Genomic DNA, 22,511 nt, shown 5'->3' with positions numbered 1-22,511 from the left:
AATATTTATCTACAAATGTTTAATAGATTTTATAAATAATTCTTTTAAAAAAATTAATAATTATAACTAAAATATATGTCCTTTGAGTCGGGTGGTAGATGAAGGGTTTGTTCCTTGAGCAGCAGGTTCGCGATATATTATTTTCATTTTTTTTATAATTTTAACCTTACAATGTTTCACTAATAATTTGTGGTGATTAGTATCTTACTGGTAACACTTAAAATTTAATATTCACAATATTACAAATTCTACTTTTTTATTCAAACAATTTAAAACAAATTATATGACTCATACTTGATAAAACATAAAAAATAAAGTAATAGATTTTTTGATTTTTTGATCTATACATCTTTTCCACAAAGTGATACAAAATTTGATAAATTTCTAGCAATTTTGTTTCAAATATCATCTTTTTGATTTAGGTTAAAACCTATTCAAAAATAGCCAATGGATTCATATGCAAATACTTTTTTATAGTTGGATTGGGTTTGACATGGACTAATAACCTTTACTAAATTTGTAAATATATATTTAATTACAAACACTTTCTGATTTGTGTCAAATATGATCTAAGGAAATAAGTAATGTTTAAAGATAATATTTCATTCAAATTAATATTTATATGTGATAGATGATTACAAAATTTAAATTAATATTTATATGTGATACATGATTACAAAAAAGTGTTTTAAAAACAATTGTCATTAGAATTTTTTTTGATGTTTTTTATATTTAAATTCAGTTTTAACTACAACAAGTATTTTTAAATGTAGCAAATATAATAATTGTAGCATAGTTCAATGTACTAAAGATGAATATATCTCAACAAATAAAATGTGAATGAGATTTATTTATTTATAATTACCTAAAAAAGAATACCATATAATGAAAGGAACTATAATAAGAAGGTATCTATTCTTCTTTTCAAGCCTATCCTAATTCCGAAATGATTTAAATTATTGAGAAACAAAGAAAATACTCTATTCTAAAACAAGCTACAAAAATAAGTAAAAAAAAATGAGTTTAAAATATTAAGTTAATGCTTTGTAATTATTGGTACTAGTAGTAGTATGTATATATACAAAGTTGTCTTCATTACTACTTTGCAGTGTGGAAAATGGAAATGAAACAAGCATCAATCCATCATATGACTTACTTAATTACAACAACATTGAAAACATTTATATTATTACTTTATAACTGTCAAAATAACCGTAAAATTCTCACCCACTCGAAACCGATTGAACACTCATAACCGACCCAAACCTAGCCGTACTCACTTTGGGCATAACGATTGATCTACAACAAACAAGTGCGAAAAGCAGCTCCATTCCAAACATCATCATCGCAATCCATACGAATATCGTCTTTCTCCAATACCACACGATCCTCTTGGGCAAGGGAAGTTCTGATCCAACGGATATAGATGCTTCGTATATCTCAGGAACCCCAGAACCGGGACGAAACTCTGCTCTCTGTTCTATGGTTATTTTTATACAAGTGGTTGGCGTATATTCACCTTCTGTAAAGCCCTTGAATTTCACTTCAAGTGTTTGAGCTTCAGCAGAGTAGCCGGTTAGGAGAGGAACCACTTTAAGGGAAGTTGATAATAGGCGTATCGGCTGACTTTTGTATTGCAACATACACGGTTGACGAGAAGTGGCCAGAGGTTCGCCATTAGACGATAGGAAGTCTGTTCTTACCTGGACCAAAATGAGTTACTATGAGGGTAAACATAGTTATGATTAAGAAACAAGACATATATTATGCATATAAAACAAGGTTATGAAGAAACATGCAAAAGACCAAAAACAAAAGAAGCATTCAACCAACTCCCAATAGTCTCAACATGACAAAGCAAAACATAAAACATTCTTTCATAAACATCATTTGGGCATGTTTCTCACCCGAAAGGAATCCCATTTGAAAACAGGGTGTATTGAGTTTTTATTTCTGTCTATATCCTGACTACAAATTGCGATATAGAAAAGGCTATATCCAGCTTGTTTAAGGCTCAAAACAAAAATCTTAAAAGACATCCATAAACTGTTAACTTTCCCTCCAAGGGTAGCTCAAGTGCTATACATACAACACCTTGATTGAAGTCAGGAGAATAAACCCTGTTCTGAAAAAAGGTCCAAATTTAAGGCTAATTGGATGGTTGTATTTAGGCACAAATTTGGATCTGTATCCAAAAAAATTATTGACAGTTTCCTATCGAGACACGTATATAAACACATTTCCAAATAAAGCCTTATATCGTTACAAAAATATTACCTGGAATATGCCAAGATTTCTATTGTAATCCGACTCTGGTAGTGTCAATGAGACAGTTGCCTGCAACTTGTGATTAGGAGGTATGATCCTTGCCGGTTTGAGTTTCTTAACTGGCATAGTTTCTCCTAAATCTAGCCTATTTGAATCTTCTGGACAACTTAGGAGAGGTACCCAAGCAACGGGGCTATTCTTGGTATAATCAAAAGTTAGCGTTTCTTTCATTTGAATAGGCTCCTCAATCAAATGACTCGTTATCATACCACTAACAACAAATGCAGAGAACATCAAACTGATGAGAACAAAACACACATAAGCCGCCCACATGAACCCCCAACTGGCCCTCAAAACCAATGTCAATAGGGACTTTCGTTCCTTAATCCATTCAAGGGTGAATGATACAGTGCTATCGTATGCAAAGCCTGAAAACCTAGTTAATTTGCCTAGAAAATACCCTTTAACATTCCTCATAAATCCAAAAGGATCAGTTGCAAACACATACGAGGAGTATAACAGCCACAACGGGAATGTAAAGAAGCTAACCAACAAATTGACCTGAATCGCGATTGCTTTTATCATTAGATCAGCTAAGAACATCAGCAGATTTGTAGAAGACTGCGACGAACTGTCTACTACTTCTTCAGGTTTGAAATCAACTGGTATGTATTCATCTTTTTCTGTGGTTATATTTGAACTCTCCACATCATAATTGATATCCTCAGGAAACTCTAGAGAATCTGATGTTCCATTTTCAGACAACTTTTCCTTCAATTTGCGCAGTATTATATGTTGTCTTTCAGCAACAACCATGGAACCTACTTGTTCAATTACTTCTGCATCATTTGTTGATGCAGACATCGAAGTCTCTTCTAAACTTCGATTCTCAATATTTTCTCCTGTGGAACTTAAATTCCCTCTATCCTCGCCTAAGGAATCAGATATTTCACAATCTTGATCGTTTTTGTTCAAATTCTCAGAAGAATCGTACCTTGTCTCAGCTGTAGGAGCATCAACATCGTCCACCCAGCCGGTTTCTGGGTCAGAGCCAGAGATTGATCGCCGGCGTCGGAGGCCAGAGGAAGAATGGAAATCAGGTAAAGCTTTGACATTTGTTATAACGTCGGCTGGGGATTCGCCGATTCGGAAGTCGGACAATGAAGATGATTCGATTGCATCATAGAAAGGGAATTCATCGGGAGCGTCGATGTAGCGGCTGTCTTCGTCATCGTTCTTGTCTGATTTGGAGATTTCCATGGAAGAAATGTGAATGAAAAAATCCTTCCTGGAATTGAGTGCGAGTGATAAATGCATGCAAAGCTGTACAAATTCTTGCAAAGGAAGGTGTGGATATGGAGTTTGGGAATTAGGGCTTCGTGGTCATGAAACACAGACAGGAGATGATTAAATGGGGAATAGAGAGAAGATTAAACAGCTAGCAAGACTATCACATATTTTATTTTATACAAATTAATTAGTATTTACATTTTACACTCAACTAAATAAATTGTAATATTAAATTTAATACAAAAGGAAATGGTTTATTCTATGTGGTTTTGTGGATGAGGTATAAATCATCACTTTTTTATTTTTTATTTTAATGAGTACAAAAGGAAATGGTTTATTCTATGTGGTTTTGTGGATGAGGTATAAATCATCACTTTTTTATTTTTTATTTTAATGAATACTAGTATGACATCCATAAGTATGATTTCGCTTAAATTCAAAGCGTTTCTAGATGCAATCAAACTTTTGACATTTTATCTACTATAAGCACGTTGCAGTGATGAAGTGTACTATTTTCGGTGGAGAACTAGGTCTTTTTCGGTTTTAACCTCCCCCTCGAATACATAGGGTAGGTAAGTCCGGACTCTTAGGACATCTCCAACCCTACTGCAAACTGGGTTTGTAGTAGTCTATTCTCCTCCAACCGGCCTCCAAATCCTCCGCCAAAATGAAGTTCCGGCATATCTAGAGGAAGAAGACGCCATATATGGCGGAAGACTGTTCATGCCTGCAATTATCCAAAATATGTGAAAAGGTCCTTGTACTTTTTTATTTTAATTAAAATTTTCTTTAAGTTTTCTTTTATATTAAACATTTATTTAATTATATATATTTATAATTTTTTTGTATTTATTTATAATTTATTTAAGTATTTAATAATTTAATTTATTTATATTATAAATTTATAATTATAAATAATATTGATAAAAAAATTAATAATTTTCAAAAAATATAAAATAATAATAATTCGTTATATGTTATAAAATTTAAAAAATACACTTAAATTACTAAAACAATACTTAAAAATAAAAATTACAATAATTAAAATTACAACATAAATAATAAAATAATTAAAATTACAATATAAATAATACAATAATTAAAATTACAACATAAATAATATAATAATTAATAATACTTGTGTAAGTTCTTTTTTAATAATATTTAATTTAATATAATTTTTATTTTATAACTTTTGTTTATTTAAAATATTATTAAATTATATTTATGTGTATGAATTATTAATTTATAAAAAAAAATTCATAAACAAATGAGAAAAGATTAGGGTTAAATTTATAAAGTTGATAAATATATAAATAATATTAGTAAAATTAAAAAGTTGGTGTAAAAAAGAATATTCTAAGAATATTCTTTTGAGTTTGGAAATGGGTTTTTGGCTTGGAGATGAATTACTGTTTGATGTGACGTTTTTTGATGTGACGTTTACTGCATTTTGGAGATGAAAATGGGGGTAAGGGTTGGAGATGGTCTTAAACCGACTCTTACCATTGGGCTATTTTGACATGTTACCTTAAAATAAAAACTAACAAGAAAGAAGTTATTCAATGACTCCAACTCCAATTTAAAGTAGAAATCGAGCTCCTAATATTTTAGGAATCATTCTAGAATAAATATTCAAAAATATTAAAATATTTGCATAATAAATAATTCGTATAAAACAGTTACAAATAATTGAATATTGTTAATTTCTATAATACATAAGTCACAAGTGTGAATCTATTTTTTTTCATTAACCTAGAAAGCATAATAATGTACATAATCCATCACATTTACTTCAAATTGGGAAGTACATATATTAAGTATCTCTAACTTGCCACACAAGTTTTCAAACTGTTTTTTTTTGTAGGACTTTAGTGTATATTTAAGCAATTTGAAATCTGAATAGAAAGTTAGAGATTTCAACTACTCGTTGAGATAATTGATCTTTTCGGATATGAAGTGTTTGTTTATTTCAATATACTAAGTTACATGGTTAAACCAAATTCTTAACTATTGATAACCCAAGTTTCTTCATAATTCTAATAATCCATAATAAAGATTTATATTCCTTTACACAATCTAAGAGTTAGAACTCTTAGTTCGGCTTCTACATTGTTTCTGGACACAACCGATTATTTCTTGCTTCTCCATATAATAATAAGATTACCCATATATCTATGATATCACAAACCATATCTGCATTTGCATAGACTGACACGTCTTGAATGTCTTAAGAACATTAATCAATTCCTTGAAGTCTCTTATACCTTATAATTCTATAGACGACATCCACGTGAGCTTAAGTAGGACTATTCATGAATTGACTAATCACACCTACCGGAAAATTGATGTTGGATCGTGTATAAGGTAGATATATGAGACGACCCACTAGTTGTTGATATCTCCCTTTGTAACTGAGACATTTTTCTTTCTAAAATCTATTTTGATGTGGATTCCATAGGCATTAGTTGACTTACAAGTTAGACCAAAAAATCCTAGTTTCCTTTCATAAGTCTAGTAAGTACTTACATTGAGACATGAAACATGTCTATCAGGTCATTTCCATATGTCCAAGATTTATAATGTCAAATTATTTGGCTATCATCAACATAAAAGAATCATTTTTTTCATTAATAAATAAGGTATGACTTTGACTTTGAGTGTAACTGCAGTTAATGGTTGATTTTGTGAACTTATCAAACCAAGCACGTGTGGATTGCTTGAGTCCATACTTATGAAATTTGTACACTTTACTTTTTTTTTTCTTTTTCTTTTTTTTGAGTGTCCTAGTCTAGACCTGAAAGAATCTCCATATAGGCTTGAGCTCTCTTTTGGTAATTTATAGACATTGAATCTAACGTTGAAATGGAGGTGGCTTAGGAGTAACGATGATAATAGGTACCTGTATGTCCGATACACGTGGGTACTTGTTGGTTATGTTCAAATATTTTAAATCGGGTTCGAGAATAGACAGTGAAAAAAGTACCAAATCGGGTTTGAGAATAGACAATATGCGAAACCCAAACTCTAATACCTGACTATACTAATATTAAAAAATATATATTTATATATTTTTTCCTACTAAATATTATTGTGACATTTCACATCCTTATTCTTACATTCATATTAATAATTACGAATCATTTATTTTACTCTTATTCACTACCCGACGACTAAAGTAGCGTTGTGATCCTACTTAGTAGGAGATTTGAGTGATATACAAAGTTTAGATCTAATGTTGGCTTAGGAGGAGAATGTGATGATGTTCCAAAGTTTTGAAGTTTTGGATGGATGTGGAGAAGGAATGGGATGAACCTGAGTTGGATTGAGATTTGGGAATTCTTGAGGTGGTGGAGAAGACGTATGGCTTAACTTAGATATGACATTTGGATGTGGTGTATATTTTCTTAGTGAGAAGAGAGTAACACTAATATCTTTTTGAAAAATTTAATATCCAATGAAAATATATTTGATGAGACGAAATGGGAATAATGTGAGATAAGTGTCGGTGAATACTATGTCAATTCAAACAAATTTAGGAACATTTGAAAAGTAAAGAAAAGATTCAAAAGAATGCTGATTTTTTTTTTTTAACATGAGAATCCCACGACTATGACCCGCTTAAACTCTGACTCCGTTTAAATTCAAAACGTTTTTCGGTGAAATCAAACTGGCTTATATTGGACTTCGTTCAAAGCGAAAAGACCATGAACATTAGTTATCAAAAACAAATTTATTACACCATTACTTAGAAAAGCAATTTATTGCACTATTAACAGATTGGAAAATCACAAATACTATTGAGGAACTAAACAACCTTGTTCTTCTCCTCAACCATTTTTTTTTAATGCTAAATTTAATAGTACTACAGTACTTAGACAATTCATACTAAAATTTGTCTAAATGCTATCTATATATATTATTATTATTGTATTTTTCTGTATCTAAACTCATTATCTGAAATTGACTTATTTCAGTTTCGAGTCAACTCATCTCCATTTCCATAGTCTTTCAAGATCTGTCTTCTCAAATTATTCGATTTAGGCAGCTAAAATTCAAAAGTTTCGTGCTGCAATCAGGTATGGATGTGAATGATTTGACGCCGATGAGGTTCATCTTAGGGAGAAAGTCATCGTTTGCTCCGGATCTTCAAATCTCCGAAGATGACTACGAACAAGTAAGTGTGGAGGAAGATGATATTAATCCCAATGTGAAGCTCATGTATATGGCAAGCGAGGGCGATTTGGAGGGAATTCAGGAGCTCGTAGATTTTGAGGCCGATTTGGATCCCAATTTCCAGGATATCGATGGTCGGACTGCCTTGCATGTTGCGGCGTGCCAGGGTTTTAGCGATGTCGCCGAATTGCTTCTCAAAAAAGGAGCCCATGTTGACCCCAAGGATCGATGGGGAAGCACGGTATTTATATATACATACTTCACTGCTCAACTTGCTCCTTCCTTTTCTCTTCTCTTCTCTTGAGTTCAATCCAGAATGCCTTATCTTCTAGTATAGTAGAGCTTGGTATCAAATGGTCACTTTGCCCTTCTTCAATTACTTTCCATATGTAGCGATACCAAGGCAATGGATTACAACTCTTGGAATCGATTTTAGTTTACAAAGTACATGGCTTTTTGTGCATTAATCTAGATGATTTCACTAATTGATGTATTGGAAACTATGTGATTGACACCAATTATTAGGGTTGGATTGATGTGTAAAGAAACACATAATTTGGAGAGACCTTAGAGAAAGAGATGAAGTTTTTTTGGAAATTAAAGGAGAACACCCCACAACCATGACTCTCCGCTTAAACTCAAAACGCTTTTTGATGGAATCGAATTGTTAGATGAAGTTAAATCTAACTGATTGTTTTTTGAGAGAGATTTGGTGAGGGATTAAAAACCTCTAATTTTATTGTGTTGTAAAATATGAAGAGTAAACTAAAATTAGTGGGTAGCACACTAACAACTAGTTTGACTATTTCTACACTGATTATAAATAATGTCATATTTGAATAATAAGAGTAGAAGTATTTATAAGCTAATATATGTGATGAAATAATAAATCTGCTAACATAATTATCTTACATAATAATAATAATAATCGTGTGATTATGAACCCTAATCTCTGTTACATAACACTATATTTCCATGGACCCTTCAATACTAGAATATTGATCCATTCATTCTTCAATGCTTTCATCTTCTTCCATGTCCACTTCTGCATGTATTATTATATGTCTAGCTCGATTGATGTCCATATGCCCAAATAGGCTTGTTTGATGTAGTTGTATGTACTTATTGACAAGCTGATATTGTAAACAGCCTCTTGCTGATGCCATGCACTATAAAAACCATGATGTGATAAAACTTTTGGAGAATTATGGCGCAAAGCCTCAGGTATATCTACATTTAGCTACTCTTTAGTTTATGTTCTGTTATTTATAAATGAGTTCTACAATCAACAATTATATTGTTCGTTGCTTTTCTGTTTTCACTATATGACTTTACTATTAGGCGATATCCATGCATGTAAGAAATGCTCGTCAAATCCCAGAATATGAAATTGATCCAAAGGAACTTGACTTCACAAATAGTGTTGATTTAACAAAGGTAATTCATATTTCCTGTCACTAGTTTCGAGCATAATGTACTCTACTCATTACTTGGGGGAAATTGTGAGAAATGAATAACCTGTTGCATATCTTAGGGAACTTTCTGTGTTGCATCATGGCGTGGAATTCAAGTTGCTGTAAAGAAGTTTGAGGATTTTTCTGATGAGGATAAAGTGTGAGTTGAAGCCCAGTTTATTACTACATGCAGTGTGTGCCACTACTATTTTCCCTTGTTTCTGATAAGAACGGTCAACTTAATGCAGGAAGGCTTTCAGAGATGAGCTTGAATTACTTCAGAAGATACGCCATCCAAACGTGGTTCAATTCTTGGGTGCTGTCACTCAGAGTAGTCCTATGATGATTGTAACAGAATATCTGCCCCAGGTTGGTTGATTAAACATACACTATAAGTTAAACCTTCTTATTAATCTACTCTTGGTTCTGTTGATTTTCAATCTGGTTTTTATGCTGTTTAATTTATTTTTTTCTTTGTGTTGCATTATTTCCCATTCCACCCACCAAGAATAGCCTAAGTGGTAAGTTTCTTTAACTAAGAGGCTGAGAATTCAGGTTCGATTACCACTTAAAACACTTTGTTGAAGTTGGGGGATCATGGCGGTGGGATGATGTGCTAGTCTCCTCCAGTGAAAATAAAATCCTGGTCTCAAAAAAGAAGAAGATCCCACTCCTTTTCTGCTGTCTTGTTTTGTAAAATTCTACTGTTAACTAGTCTGAAGCAACTGCACTGACTTTTTCTGCATCCTTAACCATTTCCTTGCAATACATACCATGCATTTATTACTATAAACTCATACAAAATTGATAAAAGCATTTATAAGTTGCATCTATATTTTCTTCTTTAACATTTGTCCATGTGATTTGTAGGGTGACCTCCGCGCATTCATGAAGCTTAAAGGAGCTCTAAAAGTGACGACAGCTGTTAGATTTGCACTTGATATTGCCAGGTTTTTATTTGACTAAAGAAGATGTTAGCTGGTAAAAATAACAGATACAGCCACTTGTTCTTGATCTTCTATTTGTTAATTGTTTTTCAGGGGAATGAACTACTTGCACGAGCGTAAACCAGAAGCAATTATTCATCGTGATCTCGAGCCTTCGTGAGCTCTATTCTCCAAATTGATATTTGTTTATATCTTTATTCTTTATTCTGCTATCCTTGTCCCCTATTTATGCAAATATATACATATTACATATTACAAATTGCTAAGTATTTTTTTAATCAATATGCTTATATCTAAAATACCTTAGTATAAAAAAATATATTTCTGTCTTCTTTCTGTCTGGATAGGAATATTTTACTAGATGACTCTGGACATTTGAAGGTTGCAGACTTTGGAGTTAGCAAGTTATTACGAGTCACAAGGACAGTAAAAGAAGATAAGCCTTTGGCTTGTCATGAAACCTCCTGTGAGTAACAGCTTTCATTCTCTAACTATTGAATATACACAAAAAAGTTGATACATGATGAGTCTGAGTTGTTTTTAATGCTATGGTGAGACACATGGTTTCCCACATTACCTATACCATGTTGTAGTATGTAAGACTGTAACAGTATAGGGGTATTAGTAGTAGATGTATTTATGAAGGATAATGTTGATTGATCTGGTTTTCTCTTATAATGCTTAGGACATTCCTTTATCATCTGGATTTCTTCACTATTTCTCACTAAATCCTAGGCCTCGGATCTAGGTCTGTTTCAAAGCTTTGACTGTGAGCTTGACATGAGGGGAAGGGATGGCTGACTCAGCTGCGCCAGGGAAAAGAGGATCTGTTTTGTCATTTATACTAAAATGACTTCTGAAAATGATATGCTTGACATTGCAATAGGGTCTTATTTTATGTTCACTTTTCATGCTATAGATTCCTATGTTTTGTTAAAAGTAATTATTTTGTTATACATGTGTGATTCTTGCTGGTGAGAAAAATTCCAAATATGCCGATTCTTTTACATGGAAGAAGAACCTCCTGGAAATGAGTTGAAGAAAAGTTGTATAAAACCCACTCATGTAAAATAATGATATTCTCTACGTAACGCTTAGTGGGATATATTAGTAGTAGTAGTATAGAGGCAGTAGAGTAATTAACAGAGTAAGTTAGTGGTTAGTAGCTTATAAATAATAAGAGTATGTATTCTGAAATAGTTATTGATCTGGATTATATCTCAGTCTTAGGTCATTCTTAGTTCATCTATATTTCTTCCACAAATCCTAGATCTCTAGGCTGGTACATGATACTAACTTCTTCTCTAAGAATGCAAAATTAAAAACTCATAAAGAAAAGAACATTATACTCCGAATTCTATATAATCTCATCATTGTTTCTGCTTTATAGGGCACAGGCCTGAGGTAATATCATGGGAGAATTTGGAACAAAATAATAATTAATCATGTTAACTTGGATGACATTAAGTGCACATCTGTATATAAGGGTAGTATGGTAATTAGTAGAGTAAGTTATTAACTAGCCTAGAAAAATATACATTATTATTTTTGAACATTCAGTTCCTATATTTGATTTCTTATTTATTAATTGGCAGGTAGATACCTGGCTCCAGAAGTTTTCAGAAATGAAGAATATGATAATAAAGTAGATGTTTTCTCATTTGCTCTAATATTACAAGAGGTAAGGTTTTCTCATCCTACATTCCAGCTTTGCAATAGCAGAAAATAACTTTCTTCTAATGCTAATGGTTCACTTATATTAGTTCATCTTTCTGTCTGATTTTGTTCTTTTTTTTTTACTTTCTCATATTTTATTGCAACATCTTTCCTGTCTGAAAGAGTCATATTTATTTCTTCCTTCATTGTGATGTAAAGGTAAGTTGTCTTTTTTCTTAAAATAAGACCATTTCATTAAAAAGATGCTGAGGAAGCATCAAGTTACAGAAAATCCTTCATGAGGAAGGAGGGAAAACAGACAAGACATAAAAAAAATAAAAAATAAAAGGAAACCCCAAGGGTCAAAATGCTCTGGAACATTAGTGCATAAGCTTCTCAAGGATATCCAAAACGTCCCAAATATTGCATCATGAGATTTTTAGGAATTTATAATATCCATTTATGTATAGTATATCCTGTCTTTCTTTTGTGTGCAAAACCCATTTTGATATGTATATGGATTGGAACTTTCTCTTCCTGAAGAAATGGAAAAGACAATTGGTCATAAAAGCTTGATCATGTTACATTTTATTCATTGTGCCACGCCTCAGATGATTGAAGGCTTCCCTCCATTTACTGACAAACCAGACGATGAAGTTCCTAATGTTTATGCATCAAAAGAACGCCCTAAATTTAAGGCTCCAGCTAAGAATTATTCACATGGACTCAGAGAGTAAGTCCTTTATTATTATTATTATTATTATTATTAATTGTATGTTTCAGATTTCTTGCCAGAACACGATTCAATTTATTTATTTTTTCTATCCACTCAGTACTATTTTATTGTATCTTTGAAGGTTGATTGAGGAATGCTGGAATGAGAACCCAGCCAAGAGACCTGCATTTGAGAAAATCATCCTTAAATTGGAAAGCATTCAGAAAAGCATTGGTCACAAGAGGACTTGGAAGGTCAAATCCTGCTCCCTTTGAAATAATTTATAAAACATAGCTCTTACTTCTTTATTAGATTATGGAAAACACCAAATCTTCACCAGACTTCTAGTATAAGTTTCCATGAACTTCTAAAACCATCCTAGTTTCCCATTAAACTTAATCTGACTCAATCATCAAAAGATCACATGCTTTCATTAAACCCAACACCTTATCTACTTTCATTCATGTTCTCTTAATTCCTATCCTCCCTAGGCTTTGTTTTTATTTGATTCTTATGTGGTTTGTCAAGTTTTCTCATAACAAGATAGCAAAAAGAATGCTCTAGGAAAACTTGACAACTCATGTAAGATTTTATTATTAGTTTTGACAGGAGTAAGGTGAAATGAGTTATTAAATAACCATGTATACAAATAGCTATGAGTTGTAAAGGAAGGTATATATACGTGGTTAATGGTAGTTGAAATAAACTCGTAAGTTAGGAGTCAGGTTTCTCTCCTAGGCCTTGATTAATTCTTCTGTATTTCATAATAGGTATCTGATAGCACCCCTTTATGGAAACGGTTAGTGAGCCAAAAATGATTTCAACAATTATTTCATTTGTAACGTTGGTTCATCCAAATCAAAACCAACCACACTTTTATACATAATGAAAGTATCTAGTTTCTGAATGACCAACGTTGTTGTCTCAAATCAGCTCAGTTTCTTCCGAAATTCTCTATTTACATGTTAATAACTAGTCGTTTAAGCACAATGCCAAACAAAATATTTCAATGAACCCTTACATTTTGCTTGAGAATTCTGCTATGCAATGTATATCACTGTTTATTTCCATTTCCTCTGAAACTTCTGAAAATTTCCGTTGAATGATGTTGCAGGTTAGAACCTTGAAATGCTTTTATCAGGACAATGGAAGCATGAGTAGTAGGAGCCATTGATCTCATTCAACCTGAACCTTGTATTGAGACCCTTGTTTCCACTATTCTTTCTCCAACATGATAGTAATGCATATTAAGAGCTTGTTTGATTTAGGTTTATTTGAAAAAAGTAACGAAAACATGATTAAATGACTAAAATATCATTTGTATTTAATATTTTAAAATGTTCTAAAAGTTAAATAAAGGGTCTAGTTGATGTTTTATTGGTGATGGGATTAGGGTATGATTTAGATTAAATCCAAGTATCTTGTGTCTTTTTTAACAGGGAAAATAAATTCGGTTAATTTGAATTCGGATCTTTTAGAGAAACTGTCAATGAATTTTTTGAAAAGGGTAGGAGTTTGAAAGTAATTCGTGGGCATTTGAACAGCCTAATTACATGTATAGGTTTAATTTATAGTGCATTTATGGGATTTAGGCCCTTGCTTTAATGTCTTGTAGCTTTCATTCATTTGAGTCCCCAGTCTTGAATATGAATGATCATCAATAATTAGTAATAACTATTCCTCACCTAATTGCAACTTAAATATTTAAGATTGAAAGCATATATATTCAATATTTATTTATTTATTATTATTTACTTTTGAGTGAAAATTGATGAGAGAATGAGATTGCTTTGCCTTTTTTGAACAAAACATCCCAGAATTCTCTTAAGATAATATGTTCCATAGACATGTGCTTGGGTGCATAATTTGTGACACATCGCCAAACAAAACCTAACAATGACAGTGATGTTTGATATGCACTACATTATTAATCCTTTTGTACTTATTATGCTCAAAATTTCATTTTAATCACTAAATTTTAAAATGTATCTCCAACATGTCAGTTCTCAAAATTATATTTTATTACTTCTTTTTTGGTTCTATTAATAATAATAATAAAAAGAGAGAGTTAAAAAGATGTGTTGATGTTGATTTTGTTGTAGAAGTTAAAGGTCTATTTCAGTATATATCTTAGATTCAAGATTTATTCAACCACATAAATTAATGATGGGAAAATAAGAGGGTTGTAAATGTTTAAGTAGGTCTATTTATGGGTAGGGTCAGCAAACCCCACCCATTTTTGGATTGACCCGGCCTGACAACTCATGGGTCTAACTCTGCCAACACTTTTTTTTATCTACAGTCCAATCCGACTTAGACATCAACACAACGTTCCTAAACCCGAGTAATAGTACCGTGAGAAAATAAATTACAAATATACCTGAACAAACCACTAAATCACTACAGTCTAAGTTCAAAAGATATCCATAAAAATATCTCTCGTCGCGATCCTATTCGTAGTCAAGTTTCTCCTGGTTAATACTCTAAAAGTGACTGACGTGACACTTTGTTCCTGTAGGATCTAAGAGGTGTTCCCCGTGACACTTTTTTCTTACCACTAAGTCGGTTCTGATACTATATGTATGTAACGCTCGTGAGGAAATAGATTACAAATACTTTCGAGTAAACAATGAAATCACCAAAGTCAAATCTCAAAAGGTATCCATTAATATATTTATAATCTATTAGTCTCACTTTTATAAAGAGTTCATATTTATTATGATTTCTTAATGTGCAACATTACCCTCTCTCAAACTTAGTCACACGATGTCTTTTTTTCGATCTCATCGTAGTCTTAATCTCCCCTAGTTAGGACTTTATAAGTAACCCATATAATTCAAAATGTGCTCTCACATTCCTAATTTTAACGTGTTCAATGGATGGACCAAAACACAAATATAAACTTAATCAGAAAAGAAAATATGGGTTCTCATGGCCCAACCTTGACCCAAATCCGATATGATCAAACCCATGGAGTACCCATTGACTTCCGTGAGTTAAGCTAGATGTCATCTGACTAGACTACCAACATGTGGTTTTAGTCATAATACTGAATGTTTATTGTTCACATATATATATATTTTTAATTAAGAAATCTTTCATATCACTAGTGAAATTAAGGTTATTAGCGACCTATATCAGCAACGGTAGAGTGTCGTTGCTGATATTTTTTTATTAGTGACGTCGACCAAAGAACTATCGCTGATAGGAAATATTAGCGACGAAAAAGTAACGCCGTCCCAACTAATTATTATCAACGACGATTTTCAATATAAACGTCGTCGCTACAAAAGAGAGGCTTTTGGTTTTCTCGCAACATTTTTGAAAAGATTATCAGCGACGAGCTATCGTCGTCGCTGATAAACTATAATATCAGCGACGGCATTGTCAGGTGTTGTCACTAATTTTCAGGTTTTTTCGTCATATTTTTGGAACGATTATCAGTGACGACATTATGCTATGGTCTTCGCTGATAAGTTAAAATATCAGCGACGACACACGACAATGGTGTCGCTGATGGTCTGTTAAATAACACTTTTTTCTTCTTTCTTTCTTCTTTCTTTTCATTTCCCTCCACCGCCGCTCCTCTCCCGATCACCGCTTTTCTCCGCTTCGCCGCTCCTTCCACATGTAATGAAATCGACTTTTGCTCCGATAATTTTTCTTGTTTTGTCGTTTACTTCAATCCGTTGTTCTTTATTTTCAGTTTTACCGGTCAGAATCAACTATTCGAGATTTACTTTTTGTTAACATTCTCCACTTGGTAAGTTCCAAAATCTGCCTAAGTTTTTATTATTAAGGTTGCATATTTTAGAGAAATGACTTACTTGGAATTATAGATTAAATTTTTTCATTGTGTTTTAGTGTTAGTTGATATGTATCATATGTATTTATTTCATTAATTGGTTAGTATGTTAATTAATTGGTATATGTTGATAGGAATTAACTAGGTATATGTTAATTTCATTATTTGTTGTTGATGTTTTATAATTTTATAAGTGAAAACTAACCAATAATTCCTAGTTAAAATGGAAGTCCCCAATAAAAGTTGGATGACTCTAAGACGAAATGATACAAATTATATTTAAAGGGTTGAAATTTTCATAGACTTCACGATTAGGTTTACTAACAGAGATTCGATTGTTTGTCCGTGTGTAAAGCGTGCAAATCGAACTTATAAGAATAGAACAGTGGTCAGAGATCATCTATTTGAGATCCGTCAAAATTATAATTTTTGGTACTTTCATGGAAACGAGATCTTGGAATGAAAGAGACGGTATTAATGTTAGTATTGATGATGCGGATGATGAATTAGATGAGCTTATAAATGAAAATTAGGGTGTAGGAGAGAATGACGTTATTAATGAAATTAACGAAGAAATTGATCAAGATGATCAATTTATGGAAGATATTATCAACATTTGTATCCAACCATTGAAGCCTCAAATAATGAACGCCTTGTTGACGATGCTAATGCATTCTACTAGTTGTTGGATGATTCGAAACTTTTCTTGTACGAAGGATCCTAAATTTCAAAAGCCTCAACCTTACTTAAATTACTTCACATAAAAAATGTTGGTCAATAAACCAACACGTCATTTTACTTGTTAAAATTGCTTAAAGAGAAAATATTACCAGTTAATTATGAGTTGTCAAGTTCATACTATGTTGGGTCAAATTATTTTGACTAACGGTATTTTGATGATGAACTTGTGTAAAACTTGAATAAAAATTAAACTAATTCGTCTAATTGTTTTTGTGCAGGTGCATCAAAAATGCTAAGTTAGTCTTAGCTTGAAACAAGCTTATTAGACGTGTTGGTTGCTAGACGTACAGTCTAACAGATACGTAGTTAGATGTGCAGTCTAACGGATACGTAGTTAGACGTGCAGTCTAACGGATACGTAGTTAGACGTGTAGTCTAACGGATACGTAGTTAGAAGTGCAATCTAACAGATACGTAGTTAGACGTGCAATGCGTCTAACTCCTTCAGACTAGTCTGAAGTGACCCGTACTTAGACGTGTCGTCTAACTTCATTAGATTTGGTGGTCTAATGGATCACGCTATTAGACGTATGCGTCTAACTTTATTAGACTTGGCAGTCTAATGGAGCACGTTTAATGCCTCGCTTCAGTAGTTGCTTGAAGTCAACATCCGTCTACCCACGATCAACTAGTTGTACGCTACTCCTGCTCCACTCATCCGTGCAGATTAGTACGACAGCCAGTTGCATCCAATGAATGAATGCCACATAAGTAAATATTCTTTCCACTACTTGTTCCTTATAGAACAATTCTAAAAGAATATTTAGCGCACTACCAGATTGCTACGGCCACGATCTTTGTGCATAGAGTCTGATGTACTCGTGTACTATGGAAACTTTCCAATGGGTGCTTTCCACGTTTCAATGTAGAAGATTCGACTGTTGGTACATGTCTTCTATTTAAAGATCTTCAAGGACAACAGACGAGTAGCCGCACTTACACACTATCTTACGAATTGCTTACTTTCTTACTGATTTTGTACATCAAGAGAGAGATAGAATCAAAACATTGTCTAGTTGAGTGATAATCTTAAACATACTGTAAGTTGAACATAGTCTGTTCTGTTCAACAGTTAGCTAGCAAGGAAACTGTATTTGATTCAAAGAAAGTATAGTGAATCCTTCCGTTGGTTGAAAGAAGGAGTGACGTAGAAGAGTTTGCTCCGAACATCCATAAACAACTTGTTGTGTCTTTTTTATTGTGTCTTCTTCTCTATCATCGGTTCTTAGATTCAAACCTGAGCAAATGTTTATGCACTTGAATCGCTTCAAGAGTTTGCAAGGGTTTGTGAAGAATATAAAGTGATATAAATTCCTAACAAGATTTCTATCAAATCGTTTTCAAGAAGTTGTCATCAATAGTTAGATCCCATCTCTATTGATTACACCGATCCTTTCATACTTTAAGTCTAAAAAGTTTATTATAGACATCGGTTTAACTTATGATAAAATTGATGTTTGTAAAAATAATTTTATGCTCTTCCAAAAATAATATAATTAGATTTGGAAGTATAAAGTTTGTGGTGTGTCTAGATGGAAGATCAACCAATCAAGTAGTACTTTTCGAAAAAAGGTGAATGAAAAATTAATTTCAAATAAGGTGTTACAATATTTCTTACTTGTACCGAGGTTGCAAAGGTTGTACATGTGCTCCAAAACCGCTCCTCGGATGACTTCGCATAAAGATAGTATTAATATTGATGATGAAGTCTTAATGCATTCAACTAATTTAGTGACATGGAGAACCTTTGATGAAAAGTTTAAAGACTTCTCCTCCGAGCCTCAGAATGTAAGGTTTTCTCTCACAAGTAACGGGTTCCAACCCTTTGCAAACGGAAAGACATCTTATAACATTTGACCTATTATTATTATTCCTTACAACGTCTCTCCTACAATTTGTATGGATAGAAGTAACTTCATTCTTTCTATGTTAATCTCCGGGCCAAAAAGTCTCGGGGATTTGATTGATGTATTTCTCCAATCATTGATTGACGAGTTACAAGAGTTGTAGTATATCGGTGTGATTACTTAGGACGTGAGCCGTAAAGAATATTTCAATATGCGGGCATTTGACAATTAATGATTTGCCGGCATATGCAAATTTATTTGGATGGAGTACGAATAGAAAATTTACATGTCCGTGTTGTAATATGAATACAGTTTCACTGAGATTGGTACACTGTCAGAAAGAGTGTTACATGAGTCATCAAAGATTTCTTCCACCTAATCATCGTTGGCACAGGGAAATAAATTCTTTTGATAGATTAATCAGATCGAACTTTGAGTCTAAAGATTTTTGGGAGTGTCCCAATAATTTATGCTAAAAATATAACTCTTGTAAAATAAATGGGTACAAGTTCAACACCGAGAAGTATGACGAATGGTTAACCATACAAAATAGTGGTGTCTTAATAATTGACAACAATGGGGCCGATACGATAAATTACTATGGAGTACTCACATATATCATATAAGTTCAGTATTTTTGTGGTAATCGAATAATTCTTTCAAGTGTAGATGGTTTGAGGTACGACCGTGGTATAAAAGTAGATAAGTATGAGTTTGTAAGTGTTAATGTGAACATGACATTGAGAACTCGAATTCGTGATCCGTTTGTAATGGCAGGTCGAGCACAACATATTTTTACGCTACATATATTTTTTTCCAGATATCATGACACTTAAGGGACGGGGTACACGACGAGGCCTATCGAGACAGATAGACGACTCCAAGCTTGTACCGACGACGTATAATCCGATGATCCTCTGACCTTTATGGGATCACTTCCGGACATTGAGGGAATGAGGATCTAGATTCCACCATTCCTGAGGAGTACGTACGTAGTGGTCACCCCGGAGGAGACTAAGACATGTAGTTAATAACAACTTATACGTGATATTTAAATGATTATATAAATTTTAGCAAATGTTGTTTCACTGTTATTTTGCAGGGTCTTCACCAAGGAGGAGAGGATGGGGAAGAACAAAAACACTACTATCGGGAAACTGTCAATTGAGCAGAAGATGCGGTTGGAGTTCAGAGAGGTGGGTGGAAAACTAAATTGCGATAACGCCACCTACTAGTCGAGGCATATTGGCACCATTATTCGGGATTCCACGATGGTGCCACATCGTCTAGTACATTGGTCTGGTCTGATATATCACATGCCCGTTAGACCATATATGACGGTCAATCACCATGAGTTTGGTAATTTCTAACGTGTTATTTTATAATTTAAAACTTTCATAATCCTAAAATCTATTGTTATTTTTCAGGATTCTCAAATTTATAGAAACAAATTCACAAAATTATTTTATGTGAATAAGTAAATTATTTTATGTGAATAAGTAACCTTTAGATTAATATTAAATAGTTAGATCACAAGTCTAACTGTCACAATAAACATGCAAATAATATTTGATTGAGACAATATAAAAAAATAAATAGTTTATTTTTTAAAATAAGCTATTCAAAATGTATATTTTTCATTTTACAATTTTATATTATTAATAAATCGAAACATTCATTGTGAAGAAATTATTGTCTTTTTTTAATATGAAATGTTAGTAACTAGCTAAAGAAGGGGTTAGTACGATGTTGTCTCCTCCACTTAATTACCTCCCATGGTTTCATCAAAGACTCTTGAAAACATTGACTCTATTGTTTCCCTAGAAGAAGAGACAAGACTTGGGTTTCGAATAAGGAAATTGAGGACCAAAATACTTGCATCGACGTTCGATGTTCCCACTTCACACCTAACATACTTGGTTGAGACTCGCATATATGAATGCAATGAAAAAGGTTTCAAAAAATACCAAAATTAGAGCATGATTGATAAGAAAGACTGAAAAATTCATAATATTAAATATAAATGTTGCGATATTGACAACCTTAACCTTCTTAAGCTCCATTTATCAAAATGGTAGATTTTAGTAGTTGAATTAATAAGAAATGCCAAATAATTAATTGACCAAACATTTTAAGTATAAAAAACCAACAAAATTCCAGCTATAAAACTACAAACACCAAAATTCAACATTCTAGTATTCAAACTACAATAACAATAAAAAAAAATTCAACATATTTTAATAATATTTATTTCTAAATACGTGGTTCCTTTTACTTTTTTCGGGGTTATCCTAGATAGCAATGTTTGAGAATTCTCCATCTAACTAACATACCATAATCATAAACATTTAGCTCTTAACAACATATTCATTCTATCATAATGTAATGAATTCCTTCTATTTAGTAATAAAAAAAGTAATTATATGTGAAATTTATAATTTATTTTTTAATTCACTTGTGTATTCCATGTTTACTAAATCTATAATAGGATAAAGTATAGTGAATTGTGTCAAATAGTTGATCTGATGAATTTAGTATTAATTTTATCTTGTTTAATTAGAGTTATAGAATTAAATTGACTCTAGGAAACTGGTTTGTATTTGTTGAGTCTTTTGTAATATCAATCCATTAGCTTCATTCTAACTTAAGATGAATATATATAGTTTCAAGTTCAAGAAAATCAAGATTCTTGTCCTTGCAAACTTTCTTATACTACGAATAGTAATAACATTAAACACAAACTAATAAAGACATAAATTGTAGGGCTATGACGATAAATTTTCATGTTAATTCTCCTTAATTAAAAATATACATGATGTAACAAAAATAAATTTCAATTAAAATTAAGGCTACAAGGATTTAATTGTGAAATCGAACTTAACCAAATTATATAATTTTTGAAACCATTAAACCTAACCTAACCAAACCAATACAATACAATACATATTTCAAAAATATATTATAATAATAATTCTAACTTCTTTCATTGTGCATAAAAACAAATTTTTATGCTAAACAAATTATGTAATTTATTATTACTACTACTTTAAAAAAAATATTTATTTTTATATTCTTAGTAATATTTTTTGATTAATAAATAAAAACGATTAAGCTGATATTTTAAACAACCAATAAATTGAAACTGACGATCCGAGATATTCTCAAATCGATGTCAATGATTTGATTGTATATTTCAATATACAAAACGATCGAACTACTTCCACTTAATGAATTAAACATTTAAAACTAACTTATTTTTGTAAATGTTAAAACTTATCATTAAAATTTACTTCAAAACTAATAGAATGAATAAAATAGGTTTTCATCTTTAGAAAATAGTATTAAATAAAGTGGTCACTATACAATAATACAAACAAATTAATTAGTTTATACTAAGTAATATGTTACCTCGTGAATATTAATTATTTATTGAAAAGTTAATTAACTATCAATATACCATTTTGATTGTGTATTAACATACCTAACTAGTCTTTAGTTGATAGTCTAACTAGACTCACCAAAATTAAAGAGATTAGTCTTTTTAATATATAAAATATTAATATGATCCTTAAAATAATGACCACCACTTCAATTTAAAGTGTGATAAGTAAA

The 22,511-nt window shown here is 32.1% G+C and overlaps 2 protein-coding genes across 2 annotated transcripts; one reads left to right on the top strand and one right to left on the bottom strand.

Moving 5' to 3' along the window:
* Positions 1 to 1,077: 1,077 nt before the first annotated feature.
* LOC124919169 (seipin-2-like) lies at positions 1,078 to 3,694 on the bottom strand. Its single transcript, XM_047459336.1, has 2 exons — positions 2,278 to 3,694; positions 1,078 to 1,703 (listed from the first exon to the last, which is right to left on the bottom strand). The coding sequence occupies exons 1-2, from the start codon at positions 3,583 to 3,585 to the stop codon at positions 1,224 to 1,226; spliced, it is 1,788 nt and encodes a 595-aa protein (XP_047315292.1). The 5' UTR covers positions 3,586 to 3,694; the 3' UTR covers positions 1,078 to 1,223.
* Positions 3,695 to 7,524: 3,830 nt separating this feature from the next.
* LOC124919170 (integrin-linked protein kinase 1-like) lies at positions 7,525 to 13,883 on the top strand. The gene is made up of 12 exons (XM_047459337.1): positions 7,525 to 7,975; positions 8,884 to 8,958; positions 9,076 to 9,171; positions 9,269 to 9,348; positions 9,437 to 9,557; positions 10,059 to 10,138; positions 10,229 to 10,291; positions 10,483 to 10,601; positions 11,731 to 11,816; positions 12,403 to 12,524; positions 12,649 to 12,760; positions 13,621 to 13,883. Exons 1-12 carry the CDS (start codon positions 7,640 to 7,642, stop codon positions 13,678 to 13,680), a joined length of 1,350 nt encoding a protein of 449 aa, XP_047315293.1. The 5' UTR covers positions 7,525 to 7,639; the 3' UTR covers positions 13,681 to 13,883.
* Positions 13,884 to 22,511: the final 8,628 nt, after the last annotated feature.

This window comes from Impatiens glandulifera, chromosome 1 (assembly GCF_907164915.1).
Source record: "Impatiens glandulifera chromosome 1, dImpGla2.1, whole genome shotgun sequence".
In the NCBI taxonomy this organism is placed as follows: Eukaryota; Viridiplantae; Streptophyta; class Magnoliopsida; order Ericales; family Balsaminaceae; genus Impatiens; species Impatiens glandulifera.
Note: the sequence above shows the minus strand (reverse complement) of the source record. Positions and strands in the feature narration are given on the sequence as shown.

Bases quoted from the DNA above. Each gene is read 5' to 3' on its own strand.
- LOC124919170 (XM_047459337.1), top strand. From the start codon at position 7,640: ATGGATGTGAATGATTTGACGCCGATGAGGTTCATCTTAGGGAGAAAG. The intron at 9,349-9,436 runs GTGAGTTGAAGC...AACTTAATGCAG, and splicing joins TTTTCTGATGAGGATAAAGT to GAAGGCTTTCAGAGATGAGC. The intron at 11,817-12,402 runs GTAAGGTTTTCT...GCCACGCCTCAG, and splicing joins TTGCTCTAATATTACAAGAG to ATGATTGAAGGCTTCCCTCC.
- LOC124919169 (XM_047459336.1), bottom strand. From the start codon at position 3,585: ATGCATTTATCACTCGCACTCAATTCCAGGAAGGATTTTTTCATTCAC. The intron at 1,704-2,277 runs GTAATATTTTTG...ATTTTGGTCCAG, and splicing joins GAAATCTTGGCATATTCCAG to GTAAGAACAGACTTCCTATC.